This window comes from Callionymus lyra, chromosome 5, assembly GCF_982586985.1.
Source record: "Callionymus lyra chromosome 5, fCalLyr1.hap1.1, whole genome shotgun sequence".
Lineage (NCBI taxonomy): Eukaryota > Metazoa > Chordata > Actinopteri > Syngnathiformes > Callionymidae > Callionymus > Callionymus lyra.
Window position 1 is genome coordinate 16937997 of NC_141822.1, and position 17497 is coordinate 16955493.

The 17497-nt window shown below is 38.2% G+C and overlaps 1 protein-coding gene across 1 annotated transcript; it reads right to left on the reverse strand.

The window, feature by feature from the left end:
* Nucleotides 1-3211: 3211 nt before the first annotated feature.
* ctxn3 (cortexin 3) lies at nt 3212-10812 on the reverse strand. The gene is made up of 2 exons (XM_087792494.1): nt 10639-10812; nt 3212-4086 (listed from the first exon to the last, which is right to left on the reverse strand). Exons 1-2 carry the CDS (start codon nt 10667-10669, stop codon nt 3680-3682), a joined length of 438 nt encoding a protein of 145 aa, XP_087648620.1. The 5' UTR covers nt 10670-10812; the 3' UTR covers nt 3212-3679.
* Nucleotides 10813-17497: the final 6685 nt, after the last annotated feature.

The following is a 17497-nucleotide window of genomic DNA, read 5'->3' on the forward strand; positions in this document are numbered from 1 at the left end:
TGGTTATTTTTCTCCTGCATTCCACGCACATTCCTGGGGCCCCAAGAGTCATCTCTGACCAAAACAACACTGTATGGTCAACAAAACTTACTGTTTACTTCTATAAATGAAACGATTATATAATTTGTCATCTTAATTATTTTTATAGAAATAAAACTAACAACGGATCCAAGTACAAAATATAAAAATGTAAAGAGTAGATCTATCTAGATATTTTTCAAGCTAAATTCAAAGTTTATTTTTCTCTCTGGGTTCAAAGGTCAAAATCACACAATATAAGTGTGTGTTTAACCTAAAGGTATTTCTGAGAGCTTAAATAGCAAAAGGCCTTTACAGTGATGATAAAAAGGTGTATAAGACATAGTACATACCGTAGTTTGTTGAGCTGTAGGTTTCTCATCTTTGAAAGGGATCTCGACAGAGAGCGCAGTAGAAGATCTTTTAAGAACTTCAGTCGGCCTCGATCCAGCAGCCAATAGCAGAGCAGCATTCATCAACACAGGTATGAGAGGAAAACAACAACAAAGGAGTGACAAATAATTTCTATAGATGAAAGAGATTTACTGGTGAGTCTGTTTGCAAATCCAACTTTTTCTTCTTCAAAGATATGTCGTGAGTGTTTATTCTGAAATAAGACTTTCACTGTGATAAAGTTAAAGTTGAATGTTAGTTGAAAGAGCTGCTCAGAGAGGTGAAGAATGATGTCATCATTGATGTCATCAGAGACAGAGTGGTAGCTGTTCCCCCCCGTCATCTTTGGAGGGATTTTGTTTTGCAGCTGAATGACTTATCTCCAGCAGATGATTGATGACCGTCATCACACCTGGAGACAGATACTTCCTCACCGCTCCATTTTCTATCACAACAGACGAGCATATCTTACCGTCCTTACAGTTTGGAGAACATGTTTATGAATTATTTATATTAGGTTTAGACCGTTTTTTGAATAAAACTAAATAACATATTTTAAACTAAGAGGTTAATATTGACTAGCATTCACCCAATTTCAATTTACTAGAACGAAACATTAATTCATTTAATGTTATATTGCTCAATATTAATCTCCTACATTTATTCAATCTTCATTATGGAAGTCCCACACAGCACAACATAATTTGTTATTAATTTTCTATTTTTTGCATGAACATGAACATTTATGTAATATGTTTATAAAAAAAAAAGAAAGAACAACAAATAAAATAGTAGAGAGAAGAAAAATCGTTTTTATTTTATTTTCAATTGAAGGATAAATGTAAACAGTATATTGTACACTATGGTGCGATTTATGATTTTTAGAAATTATCAGAAAATTGTTGTCACTAGTATTGTAAAAGCATCACAGGATTTTTTTCTTGTGGTGTTGACGGTACTAATATAAATTAAATAAAAAAAGAGACATTACATTAAAAGGGCATATACAATAAATAAACTTACTTTTAATTAAGTGATATTCAGTATCTGGACAGCGGGCGAGTAGAACAAGTTCTTAAAGACTGTTAAAACGAAAAAAAAGAGAAAAATACACAACCTAACCTTTTGCTTCTACATTAAATATATAATAAATTATTTTAACATTTTATTCTGTACTGTCACCACAAAAAAAGCCTATGTTTTGTTTACAACACTGGCACTACGAGCTTCTGATTCTGATAGTAAGGGTTAGACGAATAAACCTTCACTATGAAAAATAAAAATGTTCTTGTCCCGGAATCAACATTTCTAATTACATTTACATGTGTTTTGTTCACAATTTTTCACATGACCTCCTTGGTGCAGGTAATACACTAAAACAAACATCTTTTATTTAATCTCCATGATGACTAATCAAAATTGAATGTGATTTGATTAGTTTTGTCTTAATCTCAAACCTACCTGAATGTTATTTGTCTTGTTAAAGTGCGACAATGACTCGTGAAAGTCTTGAATGTGAAACAGTTTATTCAGTCTGGCTTCAGTAGTTCAGCGGACACAGAGTCACACATGTGACCTTCACGGCTCGACAAGGGCAGATATTCTTCTTCAACAGTGGCGTCGGTCATTGTTCACGGCTCTACACTGTCGGCTCGGAGAAGACAATTGTGTCTCAGGTAGAAAACCACGACCACTGGAGGAGCACAACGCAAGAAAAAAAAAAGATATGCTTAAATATTTAGGAAGCACTAACTGCTGCGTCACGTCTAACGTGCACGAAGCGTCAAATTATTCATGTTAAAACAGTCTCTGCAGCAGTGAGACACAGACATGTCTGTCTCTCAAGTCAACCGCCTTCATGTCCTCCTTCTTTCAAGCGAGAGACGGTCACACGATGCTGCACGAACACAGCAACAGTTGGTAGTTTGAATCTTGATGAAGACGTTAACGACGAGACAGAAGTCATTCCAGCCTCAAACATATCAAACGATAGAGTTTCATGTTTAAACCATGAAGTTTGAGTCATTCGGTTTCCTCCCGCAAAATCATACAGAGGTCGATTAAGACTCTAAATTGTCTCTTTGTGTCAGGTGACTCTGGCAAGCTGTTCAGGGTGTCCCCCGCCTCTCACCCGAAGTAACTGGGACAGACTCCAGTCAGCGAATGGATGAATGTTTGGCTCTGGGTGAAACCTTTTGATGTTTAAGTTACATTTTTAAAGGTCTAAAAGTAAAATGCACAATATTAAACAAGATATTAAGAATAAAAAAACATGTTTGATCTATTAATAACATTTTAAAATCTCTTTATTGTTACACTCTTGAATATTTTTTACTTGTGTTGTCACAAATGAAGCGACTATTATCAGAATGTCAACTGCATGTTGTGTCGTATCTGGATCGGCCACACAAGTTACACAATCTCTAGTCGCCATCTGAATAGGTGCTGACCACTGCTTACCTGGAACACAGGAGCTGCTTTAGAAGAAGAGGAAGAGGGATTAAATGTAAAATATTGTATAAAAGATATCTCTGCGTGTAAAGTGCTACCGTCAGGATCAGGATTCATCTCAATATCCGTGTCCCGGTTTGACCTCAAGTATGTGGAAACTGCTCAGCAGGAAGCATTAAAGTTTGATTGAGCCTCATCTCCATTCACGGGATTTTCTTCACCTCACACGGTCAGATCTAAAAGAATCTTTTGCTAAATGAAAGAAGAAGTCAGGGTCCTGTTACTCACTCCTCTTCATCTTAAAGAACTCATCAAAAAACTGTCCGAGTTGAATCGTCTACTAGTAACCAGGCATTGAAACGCTTTTATCCTTCAACTTGTGAAGGTAACAAAAGATCTGTGGGAATGTCATGAATGGTTCAAATGTTTTTAGACACGTTATCAAACCATCATGGATTGTTCAACTTCAGTTGTAGGATGTAGACCAGCGTGGACGAGATCCTCCAGGAAGACACACAGACTTGGAACGAGACCGTTAAAAAAAAACTTGTGTCAACTTGTGTGTTTCTTTGGCAAATGTGGGACAACTATATATTGTGCCAAATTCTGTATGTTGGAGTTCACCATGTTAGGTGTGTGACTGTTTATGTACACAATGTTGGACAATTTACGAATCAAAAGTATCAAGTCAGAAAGCAGAGGCTCCAGTCTAAGAGTCAACATAGCAGAATATTTTCTGGTGTTGCTCAAACGTGTGTGAGTACAAATGAGCTCAGTGTTGTGTAGTGTGTAGTGTGTAGTCCCCAGTGTGTGTCTCTCAAGCCAGGGTGTAATCGAACTGGCCCTTCTCCAAACCGTCCAGCCCGTCGGCCCAGGTGGACGTCGGCATGCTCCGGTACGGATCCAGCAGGATTCTGAAGCATCTCACGATGAGGATGAGGAGGAAGACGAAGAGCAGGATGACCAGGGCGAAGGTCGTCTTCTGCTCGAAGGACATGGCAGTGATGGACGAGGACGAAGAGGAGGACGAGGAGAGGGCCACGAAGTGACCCCCGGCGGACTGCAGAAGAGAGTGAAGGGAAGAGGTGAAGGGCTCTCCCTCCATCGTCCAGAAACAGAGGCTTGTAGCGCGGGCCAGACAGTGACACTGCAGCTCCCACAGGGGGCGCTGGGGCATCCTCTTCTTAGTGGCCTGGCCCCCAGCCTTCAGATGGACTGGATGGTCTGTGGGAGTCAAAGAAACTGTGTCAAATAAAACAACAGGAAAGAGACTGAGATCGATAAGGACCAGAACCTCCCGGTTTAAGAACTTTTTCTACCCGTCTACTGTCCAGGTCATTTTAGTTTTATTTATTTTATTTTGTATTTTGTATTTTGTATTTTGTATTTTGTATTTTGTATTTTGTATTTTATATTTTGTATTATTTATTATTTATTATTTATTATTTATTATTTATTATTTATTATTTATTATTTATTATTTATTATTTATTATTTATGTTACTCTATGGCAATGTCTCTAATTTATTGTGTTATATTTTCTGCAAAACAATAATAAATACAATGACAGTCAATACAACAAAAAAATATCATTGATTTATTAAAACAGGGCGCACGGTGGCGCAGTGGTTAGCGTGATGTTGCGTAGGTTTACTCCGAAAGTCCAAAAAACATACAGAGGTTGATTGAAAACTTGGGGAAATCGTCAGTAGGTATGAGTGTGTGAGTGGTTGGCTGTCTTTGTGTGCCCTTCAACAGACTGTTGTCCTGTCCAGGGTGTCCTCTGTCTCTAGCCCAATGAAACTGGGATAGGCTCCAGCACCCCCGCATACCCCATAAGGGATAAAGTGTCTAAGAAAATTAATAGAAATTTTGATAATCAATACAACGATAAAATATCACTGATATAATCAATCAAATCAAATCAAATATTAGTACAGAATAATACACAGAGTTGTTATTAAATGTCCTGACCACAGTGGGCAGAAAAAAATGGTTTAACCCTTGTGTTATCTCAGGGTCAAGGTGAAATAAATGTGTTTTTGCTATCCCTTGTGTTGTACATATGCAGTGGTGGACCCTGAGATAACACAAGGGTTAAGCATCAATATGGAAAACAACATGTGATTAAAACAGTTGTCAAACTTCCTCCTTCTCTTCCTCTTCCTCTTCCTCTTCCTCTTCCTTTCCTCTTCCTCTTCCTCTTCCTCTTCCTCTTCCTCTTCCTCTTCCTCTTCCTCTTCCTCTTCCTCTTCCTCTTCCTTTCCCTCTTCCTCTTCCTCTTCCTCTTCTTCTTCCTCTTCCTCGTCCTGGTCCTCCTAAGACTTCCCAGTAATGCAGCTAAAGAAAATGTTTGTACTGACGCTGTCACTTCAGATCAACCTCGATGATCTTCAGCTGCAGACTTGTTTGTTTGGAAAGTTTCCATTTAAACAACCACAGCAAGAAGTTAATGCTCTGAATCTGAGATTTAATTAAAAATGCATCAAACCCGTCGGGTCGCACGATTCCGAGCAGAACAATCAGCTCGCCTCAACCTTTGGGCACCGCGGCGACTTCATGGGGCTTGTTTGAGAAGACGGCGGGGGTGATTTGGTGGCAGGCTGGAGGTGGAGGCACAAGATCTCATTAAAGGTGAGGCAGACTGGAGCGTCGAGAACGATGGCACCTTGAGATGGCTCCAGGATTTAATCAGCAGAAGGTGAAACGGCCTGACAGCGGGGAAGCAGCGGAGGATGACAGATAAGATACGTTCATTTATCTTGTGCCTCGTGGTCGTGCACGAACATCTTCAGCTATTATGACGGCTGCACGCGTCTGTCCGACTCGTATGATTCAGCAGATTCTTAATAACTGAGACTTGATATTCATCTCATCTACTTAAGTGGAACGGATTAAGATTTGCAGGTGGAATAACCAAACACCCCAAAACTTTTTATTATCTTATATGACTTACAGTTATTTTCTTTTCAAAGACGGATAAAAGAAGTGTAAGAGTTTATTATGGCGAGGAAACACTTTAATGTGTCTGATTTACGAGATGTCTGTTCTGCAGATATCTATATTGTTTTTCTCTTCAGCATTCTTCCCCATTCTTCCTTCCAGTTCAGCAAAGAAACACATCAATTCAACTTCACATTAGGGGCATAAACAACCAAATTCCCAGCCACAGTTCTATGAGGAACACTGAGTGCCTGCGACTGCTGCGCCGCCAGTAAACAATGTTCTCCGCTTCATTATGGGTTGTGTTGTCTCCATGATGAGCTCCTCGGAGATTCCAGACTTTTTAAAACATTCATATCGTCAACAAATTTGCCTTTGAGAGCATCAAAGTTTAATGTCACCGGCAAAACAACAAATGAGTATTTTGGATTTGTTCGAGATGGCAGCGAGCAGAAGTTCAAGATCAAGAGTCTCACATGCAATCGTGGACTGTCTTCACGACATAATAACAATTGTCATGCTTTAACACAAAGATGACATATATTCAAGTAAGTGCATGCATGATAATGATTCCTCCAAACTGAAGATCTACTTTATCTTGCCATCGAGTCATTCAAACTCGCTAAGTAAGTCCATTCATTCATTTCAGTTTATCTAAAAGGACAATGTGCAGTTACATTAAAAAGATGGCGGCACCAGATTTAGCACAATGCTACTTTCCATCTCTAGTCCTCAACAAAGATGCAGACAGTTTACATAATACATCAACATACAAATCAAGGAAAAACACAGGAATATACAAAATTAAGAAAAACTAAAAAAGTAATTATGATTTGTAAAGCGACCCGGATCTTTCATGTAATGATGGGGTCCCCCATTCCCCTTTCTGAGGGACCACAATGACTACTATAACCGATATGAAGAGCCAAAGTTAAGGAGAGATTTAATATGTAGGGAACAACAACATGGGCGTCAGAGAATAAGTATGTTTTTTTCATTGAAGAAACATATTGTTTCTTCTCGTCTGGACTATTGTAACAGTTTGTTTTCATGTCTTAACAAGTAGGATCTGTCTCGTCTGCAGTTGATTCAGAACTCTGCAGCGAGAATTCTGACCCGCTCTAGTAGAAGAACTCACATCTCTCCGATCCTTAAAACTCTTCACTGGCTTCCAGTTTCTTTCAGGATCAACTTTAAAATTCTGGTTCTTACTTTCAGATCTATTCATGGTCAGGCTCCTCCTTACATCACTGATCTGATCCAGCCTTACACCCCAGCTCGGGCTCTGAGGTCTGTGGATCAGAATCTACTTATGGTTCCACGCACACGACTCAGGACCAGAGGAGAGAAATCTTTTCAGGCTGTTGCTCCTAAGCTTTGGAACGATCTTCCTCTCCCTCTGTGTTTGATGGATCTACTGACTCCTTTAAGAAACATCTTAAGACGTTTCTATTTGTTCAGGCTTTTCCTTGAAATTCTGGAACTCCTGTGTTGTTCTCAGTATTATCTTGATCTTTAAAGTATGTACTTTTTTGAGTATTGTTTTGATTGTATAAGCGCTTTGTGACCCTGGTCTCGAAAAGCGCTATATAAATAAATATTACTTACTTACTTACTTACTTACTTAAAACAAGCGCATTTTATTCTTTCATTCATCCCTTATGGTAACCACAGGGGGTCTGGAGCCTAACCCAGTTTCTCCAGGTGCAAAGCGGGGGACACCCTGGACAGGACTGCAGTCTGTCACAGGACACCAAAGACTAACAACCATTCACACACACACTCATACCTACGGACAATTACCCCAAGTTCTCGATCAACCTCTGTATGTTCTTGGACTGTGGGAGGAAACCGGAGTGCCCGGAGTAAACCCACCGCAACACGGGGAGAACATACAAACTCCACACAGAAAAAGTAGAATTTTAACATGTTATATTTATGTTAGACATAAATAGACAAGTGAATGCTAAAAGAGTTTTAATACATACATTTGTAGATATACTTTTTCTTTGTTGAATTGCTGGGATCTGTTTTTCCTTAATCAACTATAGTCTTACTTCAACTGTAAAGTGTCTTGAGATAACTTTGTTATGATAAGACACTTTAAATAAAATTGAATTGAAATTGAATATAATACTATTTGTTTGAGCCCTCGAGCCGACTGACAGAGTTGACTCTACTCTGAAACCTGTTGAAAAAATATCAATGACCTCACACTCAAGGTCACCTGAGGTCAAGAATAATGTCCTTCTCAGATGATTATATCTCAATAACAACCTTACACTAGATGAACTTGAGCTACACGGGAACATATTTTCCACACATATTCCTTCTTCTATCTCGCTCCACTTTCCAGGGCCTGACTTTCTCTGTCGCTCTCGGTGGATTCACCCTCGTGGTCCAGGATCTGCGTCCTTCAAGGACGGGACACACGGCAGCGTGTCCTCCTGGCGCCTCCCGCAGGAAAACAATCCCCAGAAACAGATTGTACGATTCATTCATTCCTAGCTGTGAAGTGAAACCACTTTAATTACCCAAGCGGACCTCGACAAACTGCTGACAGCAGGATAACAGCGACAAACTGGAGGAAAGGAGTGAGGCAACAAACACAGGTAACACAGGGTCAAACTTAAAGTGTTATTATAATCATTATTATCATTTTTTAAACTATTCTTTGATAGATTTGAAAGATTATAACACAAGTGTCAAACTTAATCAGATAAGAGGCCAAAATATTTGAGCAGTCTTAGTCATGAGTGACTAAACTAAACTGTCTTTAACAGTATTTAATTCTCATCAAACTAAGTCTTACTGTTATTGGAAGTTCCTGTATATTCCATAATCTCTGTTCCTTATCTTATCTTAAACATTGATTCTTAATAGTTCAGGATATCAACATGAACATTAATCTACTTTTAATGTGAAACGTGGCGTGACACTTACATTAAAATTAAATATAAAATATATATAAATATTTTGCCCCCGGGCCATGGGTTTGATGTGGATCATGAGGTTCAAGGAAGTTTAAAATTACAAAATTACTTTCACACTGATCTGTTTTCTTTTTTTCTTAAAAGGAGGTTGAGTTAATGGCTGTTAGCAAAATAACTCAACAACAAATTGTTTTAACACAATATATAAAAAAAGGTTGATGGTATGAAAAGTTACTGCTGGTTCAATTTTGTAGTTGTAGTTCAGTCTAGATTTTCATTATCCTATCATTTTTTCTTTGACCTGTATGGCTTCTAACTGCTGCTGCGCTCAGATCACTTCAGAAATGGCAAATATAACCTAAAAAAAAACTGGATCAAAATTACCTAAAATTATCCAAAACATATCTACTATCATGCGACTGTACAGACTTCATTTAATTTAACAGGTTTTGACACTCAACAATAACATCCGGCTAACTAGTTCCCTAGTGGTTCAGACGCCTAAACCCCCTCATGGTGGAGGTTCAGACAGTCTCGGTGCTATGATGGTTTGTAATATTTCATCATCATACAAAGATGAATAAGGTTGACATTTTTGTGACACTTAGTCGATATTGCAGCTGACTCATCTTTCTACATCATAACTGCTCCAACTTAAAGTATAACCAGAATTTGAAGTGCTGATCCTCATCCCTGCTAGCTTGCGTTGTAAACAGCAAGACACTATAGGAGCCGTAGATGAAAAGTGTAAAGATATCTTCTCAAGACTCGGTCAGTGAGTCTGACTTTGATGCGTCTGCACGGGCATCATCTGTCAAGAGCTGCTTCATCTCACAGTCAAACCGAAACACCAAAAATAGACCAGAACTCGAAAGACTTTTTCTTTGGGGCGAGATGTCAGAAACGAGATGGGAGAAGAAAAAAAAAAATCCCATAGACGGATGACATTATGGGGATTCTTCCAGCTAAAGACCAAAGATAACTACTGTTGAACCGACACACATGTTATACTCTCTGTTTAAGAACTTTTCAGACTATAAACACATATTTATTCTTCTTTTATGGTTTATGAATAGGTTTAGTATTTATTTATTTTTGTTATGCATGAAGCTGGAGGCGAATCCTTTCTCTTTTTCCCCAATTAAAAAGGATTACACATAAGTGTGTATGTGTGTAGTTGTTGGTCCGTAAGTGTCCTATAGACATTTAACCCTTTTTCCCTCTAATTCTTACAAAGTATGTTTTAAAAACTATTTCTTAGAAAACAAGATGATGAATCTGGCGAGGCTGTTACAAGTGTAAATGAAAAGTAAACACATTTTAAATTAAAGAAAAAATAAACAAGGTCAAGCATCAATATTTGAATCAAACACAATCCGAATCAGGACAGTCCAGCTCAACACTCGAGATCTACGATCAACAACAAACCCTTTTATTTCTCTTTTATTCACGTTTATCGGGTTTAATATTGAATTTCACCTGATGCTATTGATCTACCTGGATGTGTTTAATACTCTATATATATTATTATTAAATCTATTCTTATTATATTTTATATATTTCATTATAACCTGAACAAAATGCTTTAATAAAATACAAATTGCATTTCAAACTTAACGATTCAGGTTTTTATTTTATTATAAATTCAGGAGACGAGACGTGTCACCCTGTGTGACCCCATGTTCACCATCACTGACCTGAACAGAGCATGTTGGGTCTGTGGTTCTTGTGAGGAGGATGAGGATGAGTGTCACTCAACAAGTGCACGTCGCATGCAACACACACACACACACACACACACACACACACACCCACACACACACACACACACACACACACACACACACACACACACACACACACACACACACACACACACACCCGAACACACCTCACGAACCTGTGTCTGCTCGCAGCCGTGTCGTCCCCATGTCCGGAGGTCCAGAGGAGACCGGATGCACCGGAGGATCATACCTGCAGACCGACTCTCGTCCGCCGCCCACATCTGCGACAGAACCAGAACCAGAACCAGAACCAGAGGACGGAGCTCCGTGAAGAGCTGGACTTCAGTCCATCTCAGTCTGGCAGCTGCAGCCTCCCAGCTGAGGCTGGTCCGCTGTGAGGAGGAGGAGGAGGAACACACCAGAACCGGACCAAGTCCAGCCTCTCCCCCCCCCCCACACACACACACACACGCACACGCACACACACACGCACACACACGCACACACCTCACAGTCGCGAATCCTTGTTTCACTTCTACTGAATCATTTTGCCAAAATAAAAAAGTGAGTTACGTTGTCATCATTCATTTCTTACGTGTCCAGCTGTTGCAAATAACATTTATATACACATATATTTGAGATGTTTCTGCTCATATTCACAACTTAATAAACATTAAAAATGCGATATCAACCGTTTTGTAACATTTTATTTTTAATTAAATTGTACAAAAGTGAAGTGCATTAAGTTCTTTAAAAGTTGATCTTAAGAAAGTCAAACATCATCTGTAAGCAGAGAAATTTGGCTTCCTGTTTAAAAAACTGTTATAATGGATATCGCAAAAAACATTTTACACATTACGGTATATAACAATATACATGTTTCCAAAAAAGCTTTACATCGATGAGTTTATTGAGGGGGAGTTTTAACTTGTTGTTGAAGTCTATTTCAATAATATGTTATTTATATTACATTGTGATTATTGTAAGTAAGTAAGTAAGTAATTTGTATTTATATAGCGCTTTTCCAGACCAGGGTCACAAAGCGCTTGAACAATCAAAACAATATTCAATAAAGTATATACTTTAAAGGTCAAGATAAAACTGAGAACAACACAGGGGTTCCAGAAAATCAAGGAAAAGCCTGAACAAATAAAAATGTTTTAAGATGTTTCTTAAAGGAGACAGTAGATCATCAAACACAGAGAGAGAGGAAGATTGTTCCAAAGCTTAGGAGCAACAGTCTGGAAGGATTTCCCTCCTCTGGTCCTGAACTGTGTGCGAGGAACTATCAGTAGATTCTGATCCACAGACCTCAGTGTACCCGAGTATAAGGCTGGATCAGATCAGTGATGTAATGAGGAGCCTGACCATGAATAGATCTGAAAGTAAGAACCAGAATTTAAAGTATTATTTTAGCTCAGTGCATTCACAGCTACAAGGTTGATGGTTTGCTTCCAGCTTGAGGCAAGCTTTCCTCTAAAGGTCCAAAAACATACAGAGGTTGACTTAAGAAAAGAAAACAAGTGGATGAATAGAAAAGCTGATCTCAAAACTGAGAAGTTTTGTCTTCCACCCATCGTGTTTTGACTGTTTCATTGTAACTTTCACTGATGTCACTGTGATTCCACTCGGTTGAACATAATCTTACGGCCTGAAGTTCTGCCAGCGGAGAAATAGATTTCTTTTCAGCTATTATTTCATGCATGCTACGTCCTGAGTAGCCAGTAACAGCTGCTGCTGTTAGATTATCTCGGTAAAAAAACCTCTGCATCGATTCTCTGGTGCCTCTCGCTGACACTTCCACTGTATGTTCTCCGACGCTAGACTTCATCTCTGCAGATGTGCTCGTAAAATAACTGATTAAAACGCATCGGGATCGTTCTGAGGCCTCATCAAGGTTACAGAGAACAATTCCGGACACAGTTGAGAAGTTAAGAGATATATATAGATGTATATATGTTTCCTACAACTAAACATGTTAGATAATACTGTTATACGAATACTGTACGAATTACGAAATCAAGAAAGAAATATGCAAAATCATTTTTTTATTGTATTTTACATAACCTTTAATATCTTTTCTGAACCTGATATTAAACCACTTTCTTTCCCAAATTTTATTTTTTATTCACTTAAGTATTTTTAAGACAAAAGTCCTAGAACTAGAATCCTATAACCAGACCAGTGATGAATAAAATGAATGAATACAACATAAAATAGTTCATTTCTATCTGACCTTTGAACTCATGCAAATGTGGTTTTAAGTGTCATGTTAACATTTTTTCATGTGTACTTTTTGTGTCATCAGATGAAATACAATATGAGCAGTATGTGTGTCATGTATTCTTGTATAGTGTTATTTACGTTCAATCTTTTTTTTTTTAATATCAATTTAAAAATTAAATACTTCTGACTGACTATAAAAACATGTTTTTCTCATTTATCAATGAATCCCTTCATAGAAGTAGTAAAAGCTAATACGTTATCTCATATGGATTCAGTAGTTTGCAGTTTATCATGTACATGTGTGTATATTGTCGCTGTAAATGATTTGTTGATACTCATTATTAGAGATGAAAATAGTTTATAATATTTATAGTGTATGATTTAAAATGAGAGAAAATGTCTTCTTAAAGGATCACAATTTCCGAGGATTAAATCTTATAACGTTTGTATCCTCTTGTGTTAAAGTTGTGCGACCAATTATGTTCATTGGGGTTGAGGTTGGACGAAGTGAATGTGACCTTGATGGTGACCTTGAGAAGTTCTATGGACTTTTTTGCGGACGATGGATCAGTCCAAGGATTTTCTTGTGGATCAATAGTTCTCAACACAAGAGCATTATTGACTCGAGGAACCGTTATCTTCAACCGTTACCTTCTTCTCTCACCCCCGGGCTTGAGATTTGAAGGTCAGTGTCGGCGAGAACAGAGCAGGACGAGAAGGTTGGACCTGAGGTTCCACGGACAACACATGACGAGAACACACGATCGATGAACGATTGAATCAGAGGCAGCAGGAGGCGGTGAACACAGCGAAGTAGAGATCCTTGCACAGATTGACCTGAAGTAACCGTTTATTGAACATCAGGGGTTGGTAATTAAATTCCCTAAAGGGCTGCATCATACTTGGATTGTTGCAAGAGAGCCGTCGAGCCAAACGGACAAACTGATTGATGGAAAACTCCTGAGCTAAACACACTTAATCACACATATTAACATGTTAAATCATTGCTTGTGTTCATATCATTGCCTGGTTTGAGGTGGAAATGGAATGTAGGGAGTGTTTTCACATGACGCACACCAGCTTTACTCAGATAAGGAAGAACACTATCCATCTTGTCCTTCATCTAAGACCAGCTGCGATTCATTTCAGTCTGCGTTTTTCTAGTTTTGACCTTTATTGTGGTCTCTTGGATGATCAATAACTTGCAGATTGAGAGAGAAATTGGACAAACATGAGAATGTACGTTCTGTATTTGCTCTCCTTGTACAAGTAAAAATAATTACCTACTCTGATATCTGTTCTTGGTTTTTAAACTTTAAGTCAGATCTTAACCTGACACTGAAGAAGAAAATAAGGCATAAAATGATGGGAAAACTAAAAAGATATATATAACATCATGATATTAAAGCTTAAATTGTCATTTAATTAAGATATTATTTATTTTATAGGCCTCACAGCGAGAAGGTTGCTGGTTCACTTCCAACTATACACAGTTCTCTGTTTGAGTTTGTTTGTCCTCCCTGTGCTTACTTACCGAGGTTTAATCGGGGCACTCCGGTTTCCTCCCACAGCAGTCCAAAAACATTTAAAGAAACAACAGAATGAATGGTTAATATTTCCACATGAGAAGCTCCCGCCACAACAACAGCTTCTTCCCCTCGACAACAAGACTCTTGAACAACAAGTGATGGTAACACTCACCCATAAATTCTTGATCTGCACTCTGTAAGTAGAAAAACTGTATTTTTATTTATGTTTAAGACCGGTGAAACCTCCCATAAATAATGACAATACAAAGAACACACACCGTTGATGGTTAAATGAGATAAAAAGGACACGCTTTGAGACAGTAGATAAATCTAGAGGAAGAGAAAAGAAGGTGAACATTATTTAGATCAATTTGAAACTTATCTGCAGTTTTACACTCACAGAACTTTATCTGAAGTTCCATATTCACTTGGGAGTGGATGTGCACCAGACACCGGGGTCCCTCAGGGGGACACACGTACCTCCAAAACAACATCTGGCGTCACTGAGACTGGCCATCGTGGCTGAAGAGAGAGAGAAACGAGAAGAACAGTTTGTCCACTCGCTCACGGGCGATGTTGGTTCCAGCTCGACTCTGGCCCGCGATGAATCGAACCCTCGTGTGCTGAGCTTTTTGAAAGTGGAGGAAGAATAAACAGTATCTTCTCATTAATGATGCATGTCGCCCGGGGGAAGCATCATGCTGGTCTGAATCATCCACGTCCACAGCATCGCGGGATCCAACACGACGTCCATGAAGAAAGGTGTCACCGGTAGCTTGATTCTAGTCGACGCAGCTTCTGAAGAGATAAAACTCACCCGATGGCAACGACTCTCCCTGTTAGGGCCGCGTTTGATCTTTGAACCTCAAGATGTATAGAGTGATGGGATGTGTTAAGAATCTTATTTTCTAATTCAAGTACACTACGACTATATATTTAATTAAGGTTATTGTGTGTACTTTACATGACATTAGTGTGTACTCAATCACATTATTCTTTTCTTTTTTGACGTATTTCATACATTTTATTCAGTTAAAACAAGTATTTTTGTGACTCAATGACCAGCTTTTCTTGTCCTATGCTGGGCCCATTGAGTCAGCCTGCTGTCAATCAAAACAGCTGATATGGTGTTTGGAAGTACGCTGGATTTAAGTTGTGATATGTTGTGATTCATCGACTCAAATGAGTCAAACGATTCCTTCACTCAAGTCACGATGAAAATATAGTTATTTGTGTTGTAAAATATTGGCTCATATGGTTATGACGTATTCATTCTATATATTCTGAATATATTTGTACATAAATGTTTTGTATTTTTGCAGCATCAAGTTCATTTTTTTAACATTGATGAATAAGTGTCAACACACCTGGTGTATCATGTGACACACAATCAATGAACAACTATTTAAAACATAACAAACCTAAAAAGGACTCTATGGTTTACAAACATTTGCAATCATATTGTAATCCTTTTAAATATTACATTCATCCACATAATCGTATACATTTTAAGCATTTGAAATATCCTCCATGGCAACAACCTCAATGTGACAGCAGGTGGCAGTAGCGTAACAGAACACCTTTGCAGAAACATCCTTCTGCACCACAAAGAGTGACATTCTTGAATACTTTTTAGATCCATATGATAATCTTGAACACCACTGATCTAAATTTCCTGCGAATATAATTGAAATGAGCGACATTAGCTTGTCTGGAACAACGTCGGTGAGAGAAAACGTAGCTGGCGTGAGGAAAGTCTGGCCCTCTCTGCTGAAGCTGCTGCCTCCTCGACCTCGATTACACAGAAGAAGACAAAGTTTTGATCCTTCATTTTGCCTCCATTACCTAATCAAACAGTTTGAAACTTATACTCTCCTCGGGCTCCACGGTGAGATGCTTACGTTAGCAAGAAAATATGCAGCAGAAGGAAGATCATTAGAATGGTTTTCACACTTTAACTCTACAGGAAGTGTTTCGTGCATTAATGCTGATCATATTTAATGACTTTTTTCCTCTTTGGACTTCTAGTTCAAAGGATTTCTGACATAACATTTAAATTCTGGTCATTATTTGAGGATTATCCTCCTTCACGGCCTACAAGTCCAGATTCAATCCCTTCAAGTGGTCGTCAGGATGTAAATCTAGTCATGGATCAAAGACCAAGAACTCCCAGGAGCACCAGAAGATCTTCTCCAAAGATGCAGACCAACACGTCTCACTCTCATCCGTGCTCGTGATAGCCATCTATACATATCTGCGGTCCATAGATCTTCTTTCCTCTCCACTCTTGATTCCATCTGAGCAGAGGAGTGGGTAGAAAATAACTCTATTCTTCTATTTCTGAGACATGCAACTTGAAATGGAGCTAAAAGCATCTCCACGACAAGTGGGCCACTGTGTCTCAGCAACATTAGCTCACCCCAGAAAACCCAGTGACCTACTGTCAAAAATAGTGACTTCATGTTGTAAGAGTGTATATGAGGATACATCGTGATCTTTTTTCTATCATCCATGTCATTGATTTCTTGTTTTTAAAAACTGTTTGAATTTTGGCTTTTAAATCACATTTTATTTTTTATCATAGTAGTTTTGGTTTTATATTACAATAATAAAGAGTGAGTGTTTAGTTAAAATATTCTTTTTAAGTTTACAATTAACATGACAACATGGAACAATGAAATCCCAAACGATCCCGGAGATGACTGAGAACAAGAGGATACACTTGACTCCATCAACTTTTAAAGCCGATGTTTGGCTATATTTTTGTTCTAAAACAATTGAAAGTCACGAGGTATAAATTCTGCAACGTCAGAGTCAAGTACTCGGACAAAACTACAAATATATCCTTGTTCCTACAGTATTACTATATAGTAATATAGTATCAGCGTCTCTGTATCACGATACGCATCATTTCGCCAGATTCTTACCAATACATCTATTCTATAATGATCCATACATTTCCATCCACGCTGCTAAGGTTGCAAGAATGATACAATATTTTTGTGGTTTCCCATTTTATTATTTGATGTATTTATTGGTTATTAAAGTTATTTTCAAGTCACTTACAATATTTTGAGTGAGTGTCTCTCTGTCTTATAATCTTTGGACCCAAAAATGAAATGGAAAAAAATGTTTTAACTGAGAGCACCACCATGTGAGATCTGAAAATAATAATATTAATATACAATGTTTTTATAAATCATTAACCTTCAGAAGTTACTTAAATATGAAAAAAATATTAACACTTTGGGCGATGAAGTTAAAAAATGTGAATACTTCG

Excerpts from the sequence above, each read along its gene's own strand:
- ctxn3 (XM_087792494.1), bottom strand. The coding sequence starts at position 10,669 with ATGGGGACGACACGGCTGCGAGCAGACACAG. Across the intron at positions 4,087-10,638 it reads ACGGCTGCGAGCAGACACAG|ACCATCCAGTCCATCTGAAG; the intron begins GTTCGTGAGGTG and ends TGACTCCCACAG.